General features: G+C 40.2%; 1 protein-coding gene across 3 annotated transcripts in view; it reads right to left on the reverse strand.

Annotated features, from left to right (window-relative positions):
• LOC126476428 (cyclin-G-associated kinase) overlaps nucleotides 1-21,169 on the reverse strand; it is a 264,992-nt gene that overhangs the window by 111,137 nt on the left and 132,686 nt on the right. For 2 of the 3 annotated variants that reach the window (XR_007586987.1, XM_050103541.1), the window contains exons 14-17: nucleotides 18,026-18,131; nucleotides 17,676-17,866; nucleotides 1,976-2,169; nucleotides 1,467-1,585 (exon numbers count right to left, since the gene is read on the reverse strand). Coding sequence is in view for 2 of the 3 variants with exons in the window: in XM_050103541.1 (XP_049959498.1) it covers nucleotides 1,467-1,585; nucleotides 1,976-2,169; nucleotides 17,676-17,866; nucleotides 18,026-18,131 (610 nt within the window). In the remaining variant the exon portion in view is untranslated. The remainder of the gene's footprint in view (nucleotides 1-1,466; nucleotides 1,586-1,975; nucleotides 2,170-17,675; nucleotides 17,867-18,025; nucleotides 18,132-21,169) is intronic. The other variant, XM_050103542.1, reaches the window with a different exon arrangement.

Genomic DNA, 21,169 nt, shown 5'->3' on the forward strand with positions numbered 1-21,169 from the left:
TGTGTGCGTGTAATTGTATAGGGAGATCAATGCTTGACTACAGTAAGCAGATTCATATGGGTGTGAAGTGCAGTAATTAAACAGATATCTGCATAGAATAGACCTGCACAGAGAGCTGCATCAAACCATTCTTTGAGCCGAAGACAACAACAAACTGAGACAGGGGAGGGGGGTGGGGGGCAGGCCTTATTAAAAATGAGTAAGCAAAAATAACAAGAATAAAAACAATGGAATAAACAAAAGAACTACTTACCACAAAGCGGAGATATTCATTGATACCAGGTGGTTATACTTTGAATGAAGCTACTCATGGCGGTGCGGTGGTGGGCTGTAATTATTGTATTGTGCAAGACTTGATAAATATTCTAAAGCATTACTGGGAAACTTGTTTATGCGGGAAAAAAATTAGTTGCAATTTTGGCCATCAGATGCAAATCCGGTACTGTGAATGCAAGAAAGACGTACAAAAATGTTTCCATATGTAATGGATTAGGAACAGGTTGTGGGCAGAAAAGGTCAAACAAGTCAGAAAGGCATAATGATTATATTATTAGCCACTACTTGCACAATTTGTTCAATATGAGCATTGAAGATGACAATATGCTGTACAGCACCGGATTTATAAATTGCACCTGGTGGCAAAAATAATTTCTCCAAAGTAAATTGGTTCCATATTAACTCATTAGCATATCTGTCAAATTTAACTGCCATACGATAATTACAGTAAACACTGGACGTTTGTGAGTAGTGCACTTTAATTACAACCATCTGGTAGATATGAACATGCAATGTCAGAATATGAATTTGGCTCTTACTCGTAACTAGCAGACTAACATAGCTACATTCACCCAGCCTGGCGGCCCAACTAAGGCCAAGTCAGACTACACAGCCAGGAAGACTAAGTGTGTGCTCTGCAGAATGACAGATGTTTATAAGCCAAGATACCACGTTCCATTTCCATTACTCTTCCAATATTTGTATTCCATCTGGAATTCTCCAGTATCACGATAACACAAGAACAATGTGTGATAATGGATCATCTGTAAAAGCCTGTCAAAGCTAAGACTGCACAAACTAACAAGAATATGATCAAGCATGCCTGCTGCTTCCCTGCTCGTTGTCCTCCACGCCTTCTGTCACCGAGAGACATGTTACCACAGCGCAATGACATTTTTCCTGACGCCATGGGTGCGTTTTGACATGCTATGTTTGTTGACCTATTTCCTGCTGGTGTTGTGTAACATTCATTGATGGGACATCTTCCTAACATTAGTTTTGTGATTTCTCTTATAATTGGGATTAATGAAATTTGACAGCCCTGACAAGTCTATGCATTTTTCATATGACTCTGTACTCTGACTGGATAAATTGTGGCTGAAAAAGTAAGGCACCATAATACAGAAAAAAATTATTTTTTTAAATATTTGTGAAAAATAAATCAATGGTTATAGCAACACTGTTCAGACCTTTCTTTGCAGTTCTGGGCTGGCATCTCTATACTCTCTCACTTGTGGTGGAGGTGCAGGTCTCTGTGGTGGTTTTACTCTTGGGGCAGTGGCAGGTGAGCCCTGAGGTGGCTGATTAACTGGAAAAACATGAAATATCACTTCACTCGAAAAAGCACCAACAGGAGAGGCTGTATCATTTTAGGGTGAAAGAGAAAATGTTGTCTGCATGTTGACATTTGAACTACTTTTATCTACACGAGGAAATGCTATTATTTACGTGAAGAATTGAATTATATGTGCAGAGCACCACAATCAGCTATACTTTCAACTTCCCTCTTGGTGGGGTGAGTAACACTATAGAGAGTAAAACACAGTCAGAAACTGGATGTGAGATAAAAAAAAAGGTGAATTATGTTATTTATTATGTCTTATACATCAACCAGACAATCAACGTAACAGATTCCTACACCTATAAGAAGATGGGTCACTTTTTGGTGCTTATTGTAGTTACCTATCTTTTTACTTACCAAATGTTTCAAAGTTTTCTTCTTTTTCAATTTTTGTAGAGAATAGAATATCTGGTGTAAATTTCTTTGAGGAGTGGCCAACCCAAGGTGGTTGCTGACTAGGAGTTCGTTCCTCATCCATGACAAAAATGTTCACTACGGCAGTGAACCTTTCCTGATAATGTTCTGGATCACCCAAATCATCCAGTTCACTCCTAGAACAAACATCAGTATTTAGAACAGCCAGTAAGATGGGATTTTATTGAATGCTCAGAAGCAAACAACACTTTTTAGAATTGAATGCCTATTTTTCCATGAAGTAAGTTCCACTGATGAAACATAGGATCACTCTGAATCATAATTTGAACAATATGCCAATTTGCTATGAAGAAAGAGAGCACTGTTTTACTACTACATTGCTTTCTCTGCTATTTTTATTGTATGAGCATTATACGGAACACCCCAAACAAATTAACTTCATCTCTGGGTGAAATGGTACAAATTTGTTACATCACAGTAGGTTGGACAAAGACGACAATGATGAATAACGCAGTTTCAGATTCAACAGTAGCATCACAGGTATAACTGATGCTATGCTTTTTTTTTTTATTAATTCCTCCACACCTGCTACACGACTATACAGAAGATGAGATTGAATGACATTAATTTAGAAAAATTTCTGCATCATCCTCATATTATCTATGTAACTAAAACACTAACTTGGATCCCGGTACCAGTTGTAGGTTGCCTACCTAAATGTTTCCAGGAACAACAAACATTTGGTTTTCAATGTTTCATGTTATTATCATTCAAATTAATAATTTAAAATGCTGTCATAATTTACTCATTTAGAAATATAATTGTTCGTTGAAAGTTTAACACAACAAGGTAAGTATTAAGTTAAGAGAAGAGTGTGTGTGTGTGTGTCTTGAGGCAGCATAATAAATTATGCACAAATATCCAGATTTTATTCATCCAGTATTTGAGAATGAGAGCATTTGGTGTCTTCCAGTGAACTTCACAAGTAATTTGTGAAATTTTTTCTCACTAACATCCACCGGAAAAAGAAAGGAAAGAAGTTTACCAATAACCACATTTTCATTGCTAATGCAGAACTTCTGTGTCAATCATCACATATTTTTTATCATTTTTTACTACTAGCTTTATCTGCAACAAACTTAGCAGACAGTATCTACATATATCACTGAATGGACCTGCAAAATTGTAACATCGTGCGACCAATAGTTCCGGAGATATGAAGTCATAAAAAATTATATGCAAGAAAAACGAACTTTTGCTTAAAATGGAACACAAATTAACCAGATTATATTAATTCAGTGTTTTATATCAAGAGAACTTTGGGATTTTAAGCATAATTTCGAACTTCTGTTCACTAACTTGCTTAAAAAAAAAGGTTCACATGTTAATTCATTTGCACAGTAATTAGGCATTGCAAACAGTTTTATATGTTAGGTATGATTCTTAAAAAAAAAAAAAAAAAAAAAAAAAATCTAGGATTTACTCATATTATACTCCACTAAATATCAACAAAAACAAGATTATGGATGTAGTTTCATTTAACTTAAAAATCAAAAAGATGGGATTCAAATAGCAACTGCTAGAAAGGTATCTGTGAATTCTCAAAACTGTTACAGTAAATGATGTTTTACTAAATCTCTCTCTCTCTCTCTCTCTCTCTCTCTCTCTCTCTCTCTCTCTCTCTCTCTCTCACACACACACACACACACACACACACACACACACACTGGCCCAATCCCTTCCTCCATACTTTTGAGTCCCCTGCTAAGACATGGGAAGTATTCTGAATTTATTTGTTATTCATTAAAAATTTTCAAATTGATTCCTGTGCATCTGCATCACTCGAGGGAGTCCTAGTGACTTAGTTACACTGATGTTAACACAACTGTGTGATAATTTTACTAGCATTTAAAGCCTTCCAGGTTGCTACAATATTGTGAAATCGTCACATTCAACACAGATTATCTGCATGGAGCACATGAGCAGAATTTTCAGCCCTGTAATTTTAATATGAAGAGGAAATGAGTATGAAACATGACACTCTTGATACCCAAACACTGTACAAACATCCTACTTTAAGCCTCTATTGCACAATGTTGCCATTCAGCAACAACCTGTAAATTTATGAATAATTTTTAGAAAATCACTCGTCTATTCAAGGTATTGCCCTGTGGCAATGCATGCAGTCTGACTGCATGGAGCTAGATTGTGTTTAGCATTATTACGTTGACGGAAAAGTCTAAAACTGATAATCTTTGTTGAATGTCTGTTGTACATAGAAGCACACAGAAGCAGATGAAAGAGTGAATTATTCATGACACTTAGATCAGACCTAAAGAAAACAGATACATAAAATATTTAAAACGACGCTTAATAGTAGAACTGATAATGTTTTGTATTTTTTCAGGTTTTCCTGGTGAGGCATTGTCAGGTCGAATAATCATGTTTCTGCCAGTTACTCGTGTTTTTCTTGCATGATATTTCAACTGCATAACTCGCAGTGTGGAATGAGTCCGGTATTTATGCCTATGTTGTTCCAGGCGATCTGTCTGCAGTCCGTGCCACATCGGGTGATCTGTCTGTGCTATGTGCCGACCAGTAGCAGCAACTGTAGAGTTTTCTTCAAGTTGCACCTGTTCTGAATGCTGTGCGCATACTTTGTGGTTATTATCCATTGCCTGTCTTAGTGTATGAAGTTCTGAATGACATCCAAGTCATGTTAGACATTTTTTCTTCCGACTGTCGTCATTTAAGCCCTCCTGTGATTTAGGACATTCTGTTATTGCAGCATGCCCTCTCAGGCATTTCTTGCCCACCAGGAGTGGCCACAGTGTTATTTTCAGGCTGCTGGTGTTCATATTGCCTCCAAATACTTGGTAGAAAATCCTCAGGTATAGGGTCTGAGGTACCATTTCATGTGCATCCTTTGTTACATGTACTGGGCTGTTTTCTCTAACTCCAGATTCAGAAGACCGAGTGCCCAGTTCCAGACAGAACTTAGCTGGAAACTGTTGTCATGACTAAAGAGATTCTCTGTGACCTTAAACTCAACAGGTTCTTTGATGATGCTGTCCCAGTACTTCAAGGTTTGAGTTAGGATCTTGGCATCATTATACACACATCAAAAAATGTTTTTCATCACCTTGGTTCCAAGTGTTCTGGAACCTGTACAGAAAACTGGAATAGAGATCAACATAAACATAATTTCTGCCCTTTTTATTGCTCATGAAAACCACACATTGCATGTTGTACCACCATGTGAGACCTTTAGAGGCCGTAGTCCAGATTGCTGTACACACCAGAACCTCTAATACCCAGCAGCTCATCATCTTGCATTGATGCATGCCTGTATTCATCGTGGCACACAATCCACAAGTTCATCAAGGTACTATTGGTCCAGATTGTCCCACTCCACAATGGCATAGATCCCTCAGAGTGGTTGATGGGTCACTTCCTCCATAAAAAGCCCTTTTTAATCTATTCCAGGCATATATGACAGGGTTCATGTCTGGAGATGATGTTGGCCGCTCTAGTCAAGTGATGTCATTATCCCAAAGGAAGTCATTCACAGGATGTGCATGATGGGGGCACAAATTCTCGTCCATCAAGACGAATGCCTCGCCAGCATGCTGCCAATATGGTTGCACTATCAGTTGGAGGACGGCTTTCACGTATCGTACAGCCGTTATGGCGCCTTCCATGGCCACCAGCGGAGTATGTCGGCCCCATGTAATGCCACCTCAAAACAGCAGGGAACATCCTTTTTGCTGCACTTGCAGGACAATGTGTCTAAGGCATTCAGCCTGACTAGTTGGCCTCCAAACACGTCTCCGATGACGTCTGGTCGAAGGCATATGTGACACTCATCGGTGAAGAGAATGTGATGCCAGTCCTGAGTGGTTCAATCGGCAGGCCCATCTGTACCAAGCTGCATGGTGTTGAGGTTGCAAAGATGGACCTCGCCATGGATGTTGGGAGTGAAGCTGCGCATCATGCAGGGTACTGCGAACAGTTTGAGTCATAACACGACGTCCAGTGGCTGCATGAAAAGCATTGTTCAACATTGTGGCGTTGCTGCCAGGGTTTGTCCGAGCCATAATCCATAGGTAGCGGCCATCCACTGCAATAGTAGGCCTTCAGTGGCCTGAGCGAGGCATGTCATTGACAGTTCCTGTCTCTCTGTATCTCCTCCACATCCGAACAACATCGCTTTGGTTCATTCTGAGACACCTGAACACTTCCCTTGTTAAGAGCCCTTCCTGGCACTAAGTAAAAATGCGGATGCGATCGAACTGTGGTATTGACTGTCTAGGCATGGTTGAACTACAGACAACACGAGCCTTGTACCGCCTTCCTGGTGGAATGACTGGAACTGATCGGCTGTCAGACCCCCTCTGTCAAACAGGCGCTGCTCATGCATGGTTGTTTACATCTTTGGGTGGGTTTAGTGACATCTCTGAACAGTCAAAGGGACTGTGTCTGTGATACAATATCCACAGCCAATGTTTATCTTCAGGAGTTCTGGGAAGCAGGATGATGCAAAACTTATTTTGATTATTTCGATGTGTGCAGTTCATAGAATGACTGAGTACTAAACAATGCTCAACAATCACTGACTTGGATGACTGTCTCAGTCTGGAGTGTCTTTGGTGTTCTTCGCACCTGATGTCTAATGTCCTAGTCATCTCCTAATGTAAGCCATACCACATTCAAATGGTATGTGATAAATGTCCGGTTTCTCCAGACCCAGGTCATTCTCCACACTCCCTAACAGAGCTTTAATCTTCATGGGTGGCTGTAACATGCTCTTAATGTTATTTTTGAGGAGAATTCTACTGATTTTGGCAGATATCGGCCTGACATATGATAAATATGCAACCTGCTCCATTTCTTCTTGTTCGTCTTCAGGAACCTCCGGTGGGAAACAGTGTGCAGTGTCTTTTGAACATCTTGAGAAGAGTATCCATTTTTGTAGAACCCAGATTGTAGGTGTTCTATATCCATTGACAAATTATCAGGATATGACAGAATTTGTGCCCAGTGAACCAGAGTTCCAAATACACCAATTTTCTGTGCTGGATGGTGACAAATGCTGGCTTGCAGGTACAAGTCAGTGTGAGTGGGTTTGTGGTACACACTGACACTGAAGTGTCATCTGCCTTCCTCTTAACTCTTACATCTGAGAATGGGAGTGGACCATCTTTCTCCAGTTCCATGGTGAATTTAATGTTAGGGTGGCATGAGTTTACGGGTCCAAGAAAACATCAAGCTTTTCTCTGTCATGGGGCCATATAACAAAGACGTCACTCAGATACCTAAAAATGTATTTCAGTTGATTTGGGGCCGATGTAAGTGCCTAGTCTCCAAATATCTCCATAAAGAAATTGCTCACCACCGGTAAGAGAGGGCTGTCCATTACCACCACTTCCGTTTGCTCATAGAATAGGCCCCCATATAGGAATTACATTGAGGCCAATATGTGCCTGAATAAGTCTAAGAGAGCACTGTTGAACTTTTATCCAATCAGATCAAGTGAATCTTTTAGTGATATGCGGGTGAACAGGGAGATGACATTGAAGCTGACCATGATGTCAGAGTCCATCACCTGTAGCTGCCCGAGGCGTTGTAGGAAATCCTTTGAGTAGGAAATCCTTTGAGTTGTGAATGTGATGGGCACACTTCCCCACATATGGCATGAGCACCTACTTAAGGTGTTGAGCAGTAAGTTGTGCCAGCATTGCTGACAACTGGATGTAGAGGCACTCCTTCCTTGTGCACCTTAGGCACGCCATAAAGTCTGGGTTGTACTGTGCTTTTGCCCTTAGCTGCTTAATGATCTCTGGAAGGCCGGTTTCCTTTAGAATAACCGTGTCTTCCTGTTCATCATCTCTGTGGAGTCCGTTTCTACTGGTGTGTATACCAGCTCATCCGCGAGTTGTCGCACCTTACTGTCATAATCTGCCTTTTGTAGGACGACAGCAGCATTCCCCTTTTGTGCTGGTACCCTCACAATGCTGTCAGCTTCATGGAGTTGTTTAAATGCCAACCTCTCATCACCAGAGATGTTTGGTTTGGGTAGCATGGTTTTAGTGAGCACACTACATGTCTCTAGTTGGACTACTTTAGTCTCACTAGCAGGAAGTTTCAGAGCATCTGTCCACTGCACTGACAAAGTCTGCAACAGGAATATTTTTGGGGATAACTGCAAAATTAAGACCCTTGCTCAGTACTTTCAGGGTGGTTGCATTGAATTCCTTCTTTCTCATGTTGACGGCCACATGAGCAACCTCATTCTGCTGGACCTTGTTGTTAAGACGTTCAAACTTGGCTAGTTGACAGGATCCTGATTTCTTTCTCATGCACTCTGCTAGGAACCAGGAGGTGCCATCAACTCGGTCCCAGCCTTGTCTGGGTGGAGAGCTTGCTATAAAGTTTAGAGGCAGCAACTCTCTGAATGTTACATCAAGTCAGTGGTGCATGTCATGCATTTTAATTCTAGCAAATACTGGGACCACATCCAGTTTTTGGCATCACAGCAGGAAACAGAGAGAACTGAATGTTCTCCACTTCTTTTGTCGAAGCTTATCCAGTTTTCTAATATTCAAATACATTTCTTCCATGTGCTGTCATTTAATGCAACTCTTCAGGCTTTCCTCACAAGGCGTGGTCATGTTGAACAATCGGGTTTCTGCTGGTTATTCACATCTTTCTTGCACAATATTTCAACTGTGTGACTTGCAGTCTTATTCAGATGCTGTCAGATACTGATTTCAGTGCGGAACGAGTCCAGTGTTTATATGCCTATGTTGTGCTTAGTGCTCCATCTGCTGTCCACACCACTTCATGTGCTATGCGCTGACCAACAGCAGTGACTGTATTTTTTTTTTTTTTTTCTAGCTGCAGCTGTTCCAAACGTTATGCAGATACTTTATGGTTATTATCTGTTGTCAATATTGCTGTGTGAAGTTCTGAATGATATCAAAGTTGAGCTAGACATTTTATCTTCCGACTATCATTTAAGCCCTCCTGTGATCTAGGACATTCTGTTGCTATGGCTTGCCATATCAGGCATTCTGTCCAAGGTCCATGCCCATCAGGAGCAGGTGCAGTATTATTTTCAGGTCACTAGTGTTCAAATTGTCATTTGAGACTTGGTAGAATGTTTTCAGGTATTGAGTTTATTGCAGGGTTGCCACAAGTTCTGGAAATCAGGGAATTTCAGACATGTCACGGAAATCAGGGAAATTTGGAAAAAAAAAAATCCCACACTGGAAAAATCTCGTTTTTGTCTCAGTAGATTAAATGGTTTGTTTACTGAGATGTCATGCATCGTGACCAGTTGGGTACGGCTGAGTATGTGCACTGCTTCCCTACTACCCCATTCCTACTGCTTCACCCCTTCTTTCCACTCCCCTCAGCTTGCAGCCAGTGCTGCCACCACTATATGCCGCTAGCTAGCAGCTGCTGATGAGAGGCAGGGAGGTGTGAGGTGTGGTTTGTTTGGATCTGATTCTCACAGGTTGTTAACACAGTGGCCAGAGACAGCATTCATGTGTCCATGAGTTGTCTGAGTGATTGTGTGAATGTGTGTGTGCTCTCATTTTCTGACAAAGGCTAGGGCCGAAAATGTAGTTCTGAGAGTGTGATTATCTTTTCTATGTGCCTGTCTGCAGCTCATCAATCATCTTTATGGTGAGTTGCTACCTATCCTCTTAAGTATCGATTCTCAGAGTATTTGCATAAGTTATCTGTTGCATGGATTGATCACCATGGTTTCAACTCATTGACATGGTGTCTGTGACACCTGGCTAAACAAGTGGGTTTTTGCAGCAGGCCGAATCCACAGGCCATTTCTTCGGGTATATCTAATGGATAGGGTCTAATGATCTGAAGCCTGTCGTTTCCCACAAATGTGCAGGTCCTGCCAATAGAATCTAGTCTCACCGATTTGTCCACAGGCCGGGTCTGTCTGTGTGTGGGATAATGTGGCGGATTTTCGTGGTCTATCCATGGACCCAGACTGCAGTATTCCTAGCAGGCCAGATGCCACAGGGGATAGATTTCAGGAACTGTGACTGTCTTACTACAAATACATTGTATGACGCAGCATTTTATAGACATTTCATGTACTGTAGTACAGCTTCCCACTTCGAAAGTAGTTTGTTTATTAGGAAATATAGACGATAAGAAGAAGGAAATTGTGGCAGTCGCTGGCCGTTTGTATACTATGTACTCATATATATTTCTTGAAAGAAAAAACACACAATACCTGTAAAATAATAGACATAAAACAGTTGGTAATAATCGACAATAACGAACACTGTAGAAGCAACATTTTATTGCCTATTGTGTTGGTTTACACAACTCTTCTCTGTGTTATAAGCTTTCAAGAGGCCTACTTCTTTCTAAGGTGATTTCTGAAAACAGTGAAGGTATTTTAAATCTGTCTTGCAACTTCAAGGAAATGTGTATTTTTGCCACCAAATGTGTTTCATTTTACTGATGTAAAATAACGACAGTTGTCTTAATGAAACACTTATCATTTGGCTTGATTTCTCCGTCTAAAAACAGTTCATTACAAAAGATGTTGATGTTAAGTACTTAAGATTTTTACTTACATGGAGAAGAAATACAGAGTACTTACATATTTCTGAGATCTCAAAATTTGTCAGGAAAAATGCTAAAACTTGTTTGGAAAGCAGGGAAATATCAGGGAATTTCACTTGAGGAAACTTGTGGCAACCCTGTATTGTCTGAGGTATCATTTCATGTGCATCCTTTGTTACATGTAATGGGCTGTTTTCTCTAACTACACCTCCTGACACGTTCCGCATCATTACGAAGTGTCGTATTCATGATCTATGGAACAAGTACTAATCTAATCTAATCTGTCCCCTCGCATCTTTATGTTGTCTCCGTTGTGTTATTCTAGGAATTAGAATGACACCAACATTCCAAAACAAACACTGAGATACTGGGACAGCGTCACCAAAGAATCTATTGAGATTAAGGTCACTGACAACCTCATTAACCATGACACCAGTTTCCAGCTGACCTCTACCTGAAACCTGGCACTCGTTCTGAAGCTGCAATGGAAGCAACATCAAGACACAAGGGGACACAACTTTGAAGATGGAGTTAGAGAAAACAGCCCAGTACATGTAACAAAGATGCAAGGAAATAGTACATCAGACCCAATACCTGAGGACATTCTATCAAGACTCGAGCGGTAATTTGAACATCGGCAGCCTGAAAATAACACTGCAACCACTCCTGGTGGGTACGGGCCTCAGACAGAATGCCTGACATGGCACATCATGGTTACAGAATGTCCTAGATCACAGGAGGGCTTAAATGATGACAACTGTAAGATAAAATGTCTAGCACAATTTGGACATCTTTCGGAACTTCATACAGCAAGACTGGCAATGGATAGTAACTACAAAGTACGCGCACAGCATTCAGAAAATCACTGCTATTGGTCAGTGCATACTATGGACAGAGCACCTGATGCAGTGCAGACTGCAGTTGGAGTGCCTAGCACAACATAGGCATAAATATTGGACTCATTCCTTACTCTGGAATTAGTCTCCTGAAGGAGACTACGAGTTACTGAGTCTAAATATTGTGCAAGAAAGAGGTGAATAACTGACAGCAACCTGATTGTTCAACATGATTACGTTTTTATGTTTCTGGAACCAAATGATGAAAAAACTGATCAGTACTTTCAGTTTGTTGCCATATGCCATATGGCAACAGTATGATGATGCTGCCATTAACCTAACCTTTTCCAATGTGGATAGATTCAGTATAATTACCTTTATATTGTTGATGTATCTATCAGCTTCATGTTTTTATGGTGGCAGATGTTATGCACCAATTAGGAATGTTCTGGGAGAAAATAATTATTCATAATTAGATGACGCTGACAGTGAAGACATTTTTGCAATGACTAAGAGGAAGAGATTGCTGGACCTGATACTTCCAGTATAGATGTTTCTGAGACTGATGCTGATAATGGAGAAGAACAAGAAGTAGAAGAAGAAGAAGAAGAAGAAAATGACGATGATTAAAACTAGGTATTTCATTGCAATATAATTGTTACCACAGAGCAAAGGAATGTTCCAAAGCTAAATAAAAAGCCTAAAATCTCATCAATTGGAAGTAATATTGGAAAGTGATCCACACCAAGATGGACTGGTATACTAGATACACACTCACACATAAGCTGTCCAAAAAGCTATTTTCATGTGCTTTTTGGAACGAAATATTGGACATCGTTATCTAGGAATCCAACAGCCTACCTGTTTGAAACAAATCCGTGATGAACAGACTATACTATTCAAATGGCTTCATTGAATGAAAGAATACAATAAAAAAATAAAAACTAAAAATAAATAAACCAAAGAGATTGGCTTACAAAAAATGTCTGTACTATCTGATGTGACTTTTTTAGTACACAACTTTGAACTATTTATTGGTAGTGGTAGTGGTAGTAGTAGTAGTAGTAGTAGTAGTAGTAGTAGCCGCCAAAATAAATATCTTCCTGATACATATGTCAAAAGAAATGGTGTACTAAAACTCGCTATTGTAATACTAAGAGTGCGAACATTGTAGAATAGCTTAGAGTTACAACTGGATCCCAAGTACTGTCAGATCCAAATGTCTAAAGGGGTGTTTATTTGACTATGTTAATAAGATGAAGAGATCTGGAAGGGTTTCAAAAGATGAAAGACAGTGCCACAAAAAATATATGTTATTCTGCTGTAAAGTGGAATGACAACAGATCTGTGACAATGCACAGAAATTTTGGGGTGGCAAACTCAATAACTTCCAGTGACGAAAACTGACACTGGCCGACTTCACCCCCCTCCATATACACATCCAGTGACGCCTATAACTGAGGAAGACATTGCAGTTAGTCAGTTCTGTTGGGTTATCCAAGACCTGTTCGGATGGAGTTTTGTCAAAGGCTGCAAAGTAGCTATTAGTTGCTGCAATCACCTTTTTATTTGAATAAAATCTTTGTCCCGCCAGCCACTTCTTCAAATTGGGGAACAAACAGTAGTCTGGGGGAGCCAAGTCTGGAAAATAGGGGGGGAGGGGGGGGGAGGGGTTGTGAAACGAGTTGGAATCCTAGTTCCATTAATTTTGTGACCACAACTACTGAGGTGTGTGCTGGTGCAGTGTCGTGATGGGAAAGGACATTCTTGCGGTCCAATCACCGGCATTTTTCTTGCAGATCGGTTCTGAAACGGTCCAATAACAATGAATAATATGCACCTGTAATAGTTTTCCCTTTTCCAGATAGTTGATGAGGATTATCTCTTGCAAATCCCAAAAGACAGTCGCCATAAGCTTTCCGGCCGAAGGAATGGTCTTCGTCTTTTTTGGTGCAGATTCTCCCTTGGTAATCCATTGTTTGGATTGTTGTTTGGTCTCAGGAGTATAGTGATGTATCCATGTTTCATCCACAGTGACGAAATGATGCTTAAAGTCCAGTGGATAATTCCTGAACAGCTGCAAACCATCACTGCAACACTTCACATTCCATTTTTGGTCAAGCGTGAGCAACCGCGGAACCCATCTTGCGGATAGCTTTCTCATGTCCAAATGTTTATGCAAAATATTATGTACTCATTCATTCGAGATGCCCACAGCACTGGCAGTCTCACACACCTTAACTCTTCTGTCATCCATCACTATATCATGGCTTTTATCAATGATTTCTGGAGTTGTAACCATCCAGAATGTTCAGCATCACTTGTGGCCATACGACCACTCCAAAAATTTTGAAACCACTTATAAACTGTTCTAATCGAAGGTGCATTGTCACCGTACTGTTTATCAAGTTTAGTCTCCTGAGGCATTTTGCTTTTCATAAAGTAATGTTTAATCACCACACGAAATTCTTTTTCATTCATTTTTTGACAATTACTCGACTTCCTTGATTCACACGAATGTCAAACACAAAGAAATAGACCAATATGGCTGAAACTTGGTGTGTGTTCTTTCCAAAGACACTACTAACTAAACAAGACCTCGATACGCGTCGGTGGTGCCATCTCTCTGATTTTGCACGGACTTTTCAAACGCCCCTCGTAGATGGTTCACCCCACAGTGATTGTACTCCTACAATATAATCGATTCATGAGAGGTGTACATCCTGAGGAATCAGTGACAACCTCAAAGAGTCCGCAGCATGTGGTCTAGTGGCTAGTGTTGCTGCCTTTGGATCATGGGTTCCCGGTTTTGATTCCCAGCCAGTTTGGGGATTTTCTCTGCCCGGGGACTGGGTGTTTGTGTTGTCTTCTTCTTCTTCTTCTTCTTCATCTTCATCTTCATCTTCATCATCATCATCATCATCATCATCATCATAACCTCATACAGGACCTAGATGCATTCCCAAAAAGTAACACAATATTTTTCATATACTTGATCTAATAGTAGTGAATGCTTGGTTTCTTAATAAAACAGATGCATTATTTAGTGAAATGCAGTGGAAAGTCACACGCACCTCTCAGCCATGTTCAAGAAGCCCAGAAGTATAGGATCACTGCTCCAGAGGAAAATTGAGGCAAGAAAGCAAAAAGGATTTACAAGTAGTTCTGCTGAGAGCTCCTATACTGCAAAAAGGGAGAAAGGACCAGCTGCTGTACTGCCTGAAAGAGACAGGCAGCTGAGCGGCACAGGACATTTGCCAATTATAGGCATGAAAAGTTGGTGCTAGGTTCCAGCATGCTATTAAACCGTCAGACTGAAGTTGGTCAAATGCAATGGGTATTTACGTTTCACTAAAGACATTTTTTCCAAAACTTTACATTTATTACACATTTACATCCACATACAGATAATATTTGTACATTCAATACTTTGTATTATTGCCTTTGTTCTTAATCAACATTTTTATCCTGTTTGGCATAGTTTTTATTAACTTTTCACTTGACATTTTAATATCATTGTCATGGTACCATATTTCCTCTAGTTTCTCCATGAGATATTGTTTGGTGATTATTGTAAATTTCCTTATCCTCTGTTTCACAATACCCCATAAATTTTCAATTGTGTTCATATCACGGCTATTCCCTGGCCAGGCAACACTTTCAGTTGATTTTCTTCCAAGTACTTGGAAACACTTTTGGCTTTGTGCCAAGGTGCCCCATTGTGCATACAAATGGCATCTTTAATAGGAAACCACTCATTTAATTGGGGGAAAGGTTCCTTTTCAAAAATTTCTTTATATTGTTCTTGTCTCATTGTCCCATCAACAATGTGTGATCTGCCAGGACCATTCACTGACATCACACTACAGACCATAATGGAAGATGGATGCTTCACACATTGCTGCACACACCCAGCTTTGAACTGTTCTCCAGGTCTGCGATGAACACACTGGCTGCTTTCTTCCATCACAGTGAATACAGATTCATCACTGAAGCATGTGCACAAAGCTGGAAGCTAGAAAAGTTGGGAATAGTTGCATAGGAGATCTCAACAGTCCCAAAATTCAAATGTGTTACAGGTGAAACTTCAACACCAAAACCTTTCAGCTGATGGCTTATGTATGTAGAAGTAAATTTATGGTTCATTGTTGCCATGTTTGTAAGTCTTCTCATTGTTCTAGGACTGATTTTTCTTTTATGTCCACATTTTGCTTTCCTGTCTGGCTTGTATTCATCACCTTTCTGCACTGAAAGTTTGATTCCACTGACAGTTTTCTGTGATATTCTCATTCTGTCAGCAATTTCTTGCTGTGTATAATTATTTTCAGCAAAAAGTCCCACTACTGCCGAAACTTTCTGAGGTGAAACATCTTTTGTCTTCCCCATAACCTCACTTTCTTTGGAAAAACTACGATTTATTCCTATAGCTAAAAGCATGCAAGTTCACAAGCTATAGAGTGTCTTGGTAATGTAGCAAGAAGCCGAAAGAATAAACAAGAAGCTGAAGTACAGCACAGAAACATAAAACATTACTGTAAACACAGTTTCAAAGCATGTACACAGAGAACTAACACCAACACAATTTGGATGGAAAATGACAGAAGTTACTAACTGTGAAAAATTCAGTGATCTGCTAGTTGCTTGGAAGGGAAATTTCGTGGCATCAATCAAACCATCAAAACAAATCAGCTATTACACTTTTCTCTCCTATTTTTACAGCAGAAAAATTAAGAGTATAAAAATAATCATTTAGTGTCATAATTTGAACACGTGTGTGTGTGTGTGTGTGTGTGTGTGTGTGTGTGTGTGTGTGTGTGTGATCAAATATGAGTGCTGCGAGGCATCAAATAGTCCAAGAGCAGAACTAAAAGAAAACCCACATATAATTTTTTATATAATTTTTTTAATGCTGAATCAAGAAGCTCATTTATGTCTTCCATAAAGTAGATTATACATGTATGTAAATAAAAGTATTGCGAGTCCCCAGGAAAATAGGTTGCCATAGGCATGATGTTGCAATTTGGCAACAAACCTAAACTAATTAATAAATAAAAATTAAATAAATATTCCGGTGTTCAAATTGTTACACAGTAGGTGTATCAGATGCTCCTCTTAAATGTCTTTGCATTAAAACTGGTTCCCCCTCCCCCTTAAAAAAAAACTGTTGACAATTAAGAAGGTGTTCTCCTGTCACAAACTACCTGCTTCATTCATTCAAATGTACAAGAGGGATCAAATATGAACTAGAATAGTTTTTTATGAACTTTACTGAATAAAATGAAAGAACAATACACCCACTTCGTTTTTCTACACGGTCTCCTGGCTTTGCTACACACTTTCCCATCAAACTGGCAACCTTCTGATGCCATTTTCTAAGAAAGAAGAGGGACATGTGCACAGCCATTCACACATGAATGCCTCTACCGCTGTGTTGTCATCAAACCAGTGTCCTCCACGTTGGTCTTTCAGCAGTCCAAAAATATGGTAGTCTCACAGGATGGGACTGTAAGGATGATGCTCCAGAGTTGCGAAATGAATTTCCTCCAGTTTTTCCCTCATTTATGAAGCAGAGTATGGTCTTGCACTGTCGTGCAGAAAAACCATGTTTGGGATCTGTTGCCAGCACTGTATGTTGTGGTATGTGGCTTTTGACTGAACCAAAAGCTAGCAGTAAAGTTTATGTGCCAATCTTCTGGTCCTGTATGGCATCAATATTATCTGGTGTGATTCTTGTCCATGGCCATCTTTGATGGGCTAAGTTTTCCATAGTCTCCCCGGCCTGACATAAATGTTTGAAGCCATTCCTACACTTGAGTCTTCTAAAGAGCTGCTTCTACAGACTGCACAGAGAGATGCTTAAAATTTTACACAGGTATAGTGCCTTCTTTCATGAGAAACTTTATCATTATGTGCTGCACAACACACTTGTTGACCTCTTGCTCACACACGGTGGTCTGAGAAAGTCACATCACACTAACTACACCATCACATTCACAATGCTATTCCACATGTCATCACCAATATCCTGTAAGGCCATGCACATTTACGTCCACTACCACTGTTGTCAGATTTGAATTTCTGTTTCACATTTGGTACACCCTCATAAAAGCTAGGTAGCTTTTTAGTGAATCATTCATTACAAAGAAAAAATAATTGGAAAAGTAAAATTATTTCTAAATCGGTGAAAAAAAAGAAAAAACCACACCAGTTATTAGCCCAAACATTTGCACACTACTCACTTTGTAAATCTTAAGCTAGTTTCTTCTTCTCCAATGAATCCAGTATGGAACTGTAGCTGTGCCATTTTAATTCCAGTTGGACGGCCTTGAGACATCACACCTCCAAGAGTATGCCTCGCATGGTACGCAACAACTGTAATATCACCCAGCACAGTGACATTGAGGGGAAGTGTGACCTGAAAAACAGCGCCCTGACACTTGGACTGCAGCAGCATCGTTCACACATACATATGTCATATTTTGATTCAGGGAGTGCAATTAGACCAGAGGAGATTTGTAATACACAAAATAAGCAATACAGTTACCCCACATAAATAGGCATCACTTTATATCTGCAAACAAGTAGTTACCTTGCCTTCAGCGATGTTAAACAGCCGCATCCGCTCATACTCTTGCAATGTAGACAAAACTCTCTCTTCTCCCTGGTACACTTCTACGAAAGGTCTGCAACCATCTCTGCCAAAACCACAGGGAAAATAAAAAATTTGAATATCACTGCCTACAAAATTTTTGTATAACTTTCAGTTAATGTTTAACTTACTTTCTTCACTCAAGCAAGAGGATGGAGGGGAGGGGTAAAACACTTTCCTGGATGAAGCTGCACGTGACCATGAGCTGATGACATACCACTCATTATTTCACCTTTAAAAATAGCATGGTGACTGCAGATTTGAGGGTCAGTTCTGTTTTGCGTAGGGGGCAATGTTTCCCTATACTAACATCTGATGATCAATAAGAAAGCTTTTCCATTTTCCACTCTCTCTTACTTAGCTTTTTGTAAGAAAGAGCGGAGAGCAGATGTACACTTTTTTTTGCCTTAGGAATATTACGTTCTGATTATTTTTGTTCTCTCTCTCTCTCTCTCTCTCTCTCTCTCTCTCTCTCTCTCTCTCTCACACACACACACACACACACACACACACACACACACACACACACACAAACACACTTTATTTAAACTATGCACTTTCATTATTCTTTCTTTTATCCTCAAACTATTGCGGTAGGCAAATAGTATTGTAGTGTATTAACAGTATTCGGTCAAAAAATAGGCGAAAGCGGAAGTGAGTTGTAACAGAGCCAGCCACAGTTGGGCTAGAGTATTATGCACTGCAAAGCAAAACATGACCAACTGGTGTTGCACAGTGGAGCCTGCTGGGCACGGTATAACAACAGTCAGCACTGCAATATGCTAGAGGTAAGATGAAAGCCTTTCCTCACTTGTCACCAGGGAGGTGTTTGCAGTATGTGCCTTGAGCCCTAAACGAACATAGTCTGGAGCATATAAGTACTGAGATATTCATGTACTAGACGATTTGCACGTCAGTATCACAGCCTACACTACAAACCTGTGATACCTGGAGCAACATCCTGCAATGCAGTACCGGGTCCGCTATTCGACCATGAGACAGGGCAGCCTGCCCTGACTCACAAGGGAGCTGCCAACTCACTGGGGGAAGTTAACAGCCATTGTAAGTTGCACTGGTCGCAGCTGGAGACATCACTGACAGTGGCATTTGAGTGACGCCATGCTTGGCCCCACTTTTTGCAATGTCAGCAATGCTGGGTTGTTTTGCCCCGGGTTCGATTCCCGGCGGGGTCAGGGATTTTCACCTGCCTCGAGATGACTGGGTGTTTGCGTTGTCCTCAACATTTCATCATCACTCATGTGCGTGCCGAAACTGGACTGAGGACAGGTTGGAAATTTGTACGGGTGCTGACAACTGCACAGTTGAGCGCCCCACAAACCAATCATCATCATCATCATCATCATCATCATCATCATCATCTATTGTTTCGCATAAGAGGCAACTGGACACCTTCACAAAACTGTGTATGGTGTACTACGGCCGAGGGCTAGAATAAAGAAATTGATTGAACAAATCTCCCGTCATCCTGACATCTCACTCAGACAATGACACACACAGTTTGTGAATGAACTTTTTAGTCTGTTCTTAGTCCCCCATCTGGTATCACAGATTTAGGTTTTCTGCTATTTGCCTAAGCCACCTACAATGAATATCAGGCTGGTTCCTTTGACAGAGCACAGCTGATTTCCTCGCTCTGCCTTCCACAATCCAAGCTTGTGCTCTGTCTCTAATGATATCATCAACAGGGCTTTAAACCCTGAAACATATCTCTCCCTTCCTTCTACTCTTATGTCAATAATTATATTGTTTAACTAAATTTTGTACCTAAAACAATTTTTATTAATATATTTAACTTACACAGTCCTTGATGAATAACAGATTTCAAAATATACCTTATGTTAAAACTTTTACAGTAAATCAATCTTTAATTGTCCATAGAACAGTTTTTCAACATCTCCACTGAGAGTTCCAAAAAAGTTTCTAAGCAACAGTTGAAAGATATTTATCTTTACCACTTAACAAATTTTCATCTTTTTTTGATCAGGATATATGTTCTGGTCCCTCCCTGAAACGATAAATAGATCTTTCTCGATTTTCTCTCACAGCTATTTCCAAAGATTTGCTGTTGAGGAATACTTTTTCACATTTCGTCTCCCCACCCTGTCTTTATAGATCAATTAGTATTTTTCTTCAATTACTAATGGCTGCTTTTCTTGAATGTTACCATAGGTTATGCAAGGATATCACAATTTCCAGAAAGGTTTATGGCATGCCTATTAACTGTCTGCCCTGAGACTCCTGCCATGGAGGCTGATGAGAGTAGTAGTTTTGACTGAAGTAGAATGACTTCATTCGATATCTACAGCTCTCTTGGCACAGCCAACCTGAATTAGCAGACAACACTGAGCTCCGTGCTTCTATGTACTCGTTGTTGTTGTGGCCTTCAGTCCTGAGACTGGTTTTGATGCAGCTCTCCATGCCACTCTATCCTGTGCAAGCTTCTTCATCTCCCAGTACCTACCGCAGCCTACATCCTTCTGAATCTCCTTAGTGTATTCATCTCTTGGTCTCCCCCTACAATTCTTACCCTCCACACTGTCCTCCAGTACTAAATTGGTGATCCCTTGATGCCTCAGAACATGTCCTACCAACCAATCCTTTCTCCTAGTCAAGTTGTGCCACAAATTTCTCTTCTCTCCAATTCTATTCAATACCTCCTCATTAGTTATGTGATCTACCCATCTAATCTTCAGCATTCTTCTGTAGCACCACATTTTGAAAGCTTCTATTCTCTTCTTCTCTAAACTATTTATCGTCCATGTTACACTTCCACACATGGCTACACTCCACACAAATACTTTCAGAAATGACTTCCTGACACTTAAATCTATACTCGATGTTAACAAATTTCTCCTGTTCAGAAACGCTTTCCTTGCCATTGCCAGTCTACATTTTATATCCTCTCTACTTCGACCATCGTCAGTTATTTTGCTCCCCAAATAGTAAAACTCCTTTACTACTTTAAGTGTCTCAATTCCTGATCTAATTCCCTTACCATTACCTGACTTAATATCCTTGTTTTGCTTTTGTTGATGTTCATCTTATACTCTCATTTCAAGACAC

This window comes from Schistocerca serialis, chromosome 1 (genome assembly GCF_023864345.2).
Source record: "Schistocerca serialis cubense isolate TAMUIC-IGC-003099 chromosome 1, iqSchSeri2.2, whole genome shotgun sequence".
Classification (NCBI taxonomy): Eukaryota; Metazoa; Arthropoda; class Insecta; order Orthoptera; family Acrididae; genus Schistocerca; species Schistocerca serialis.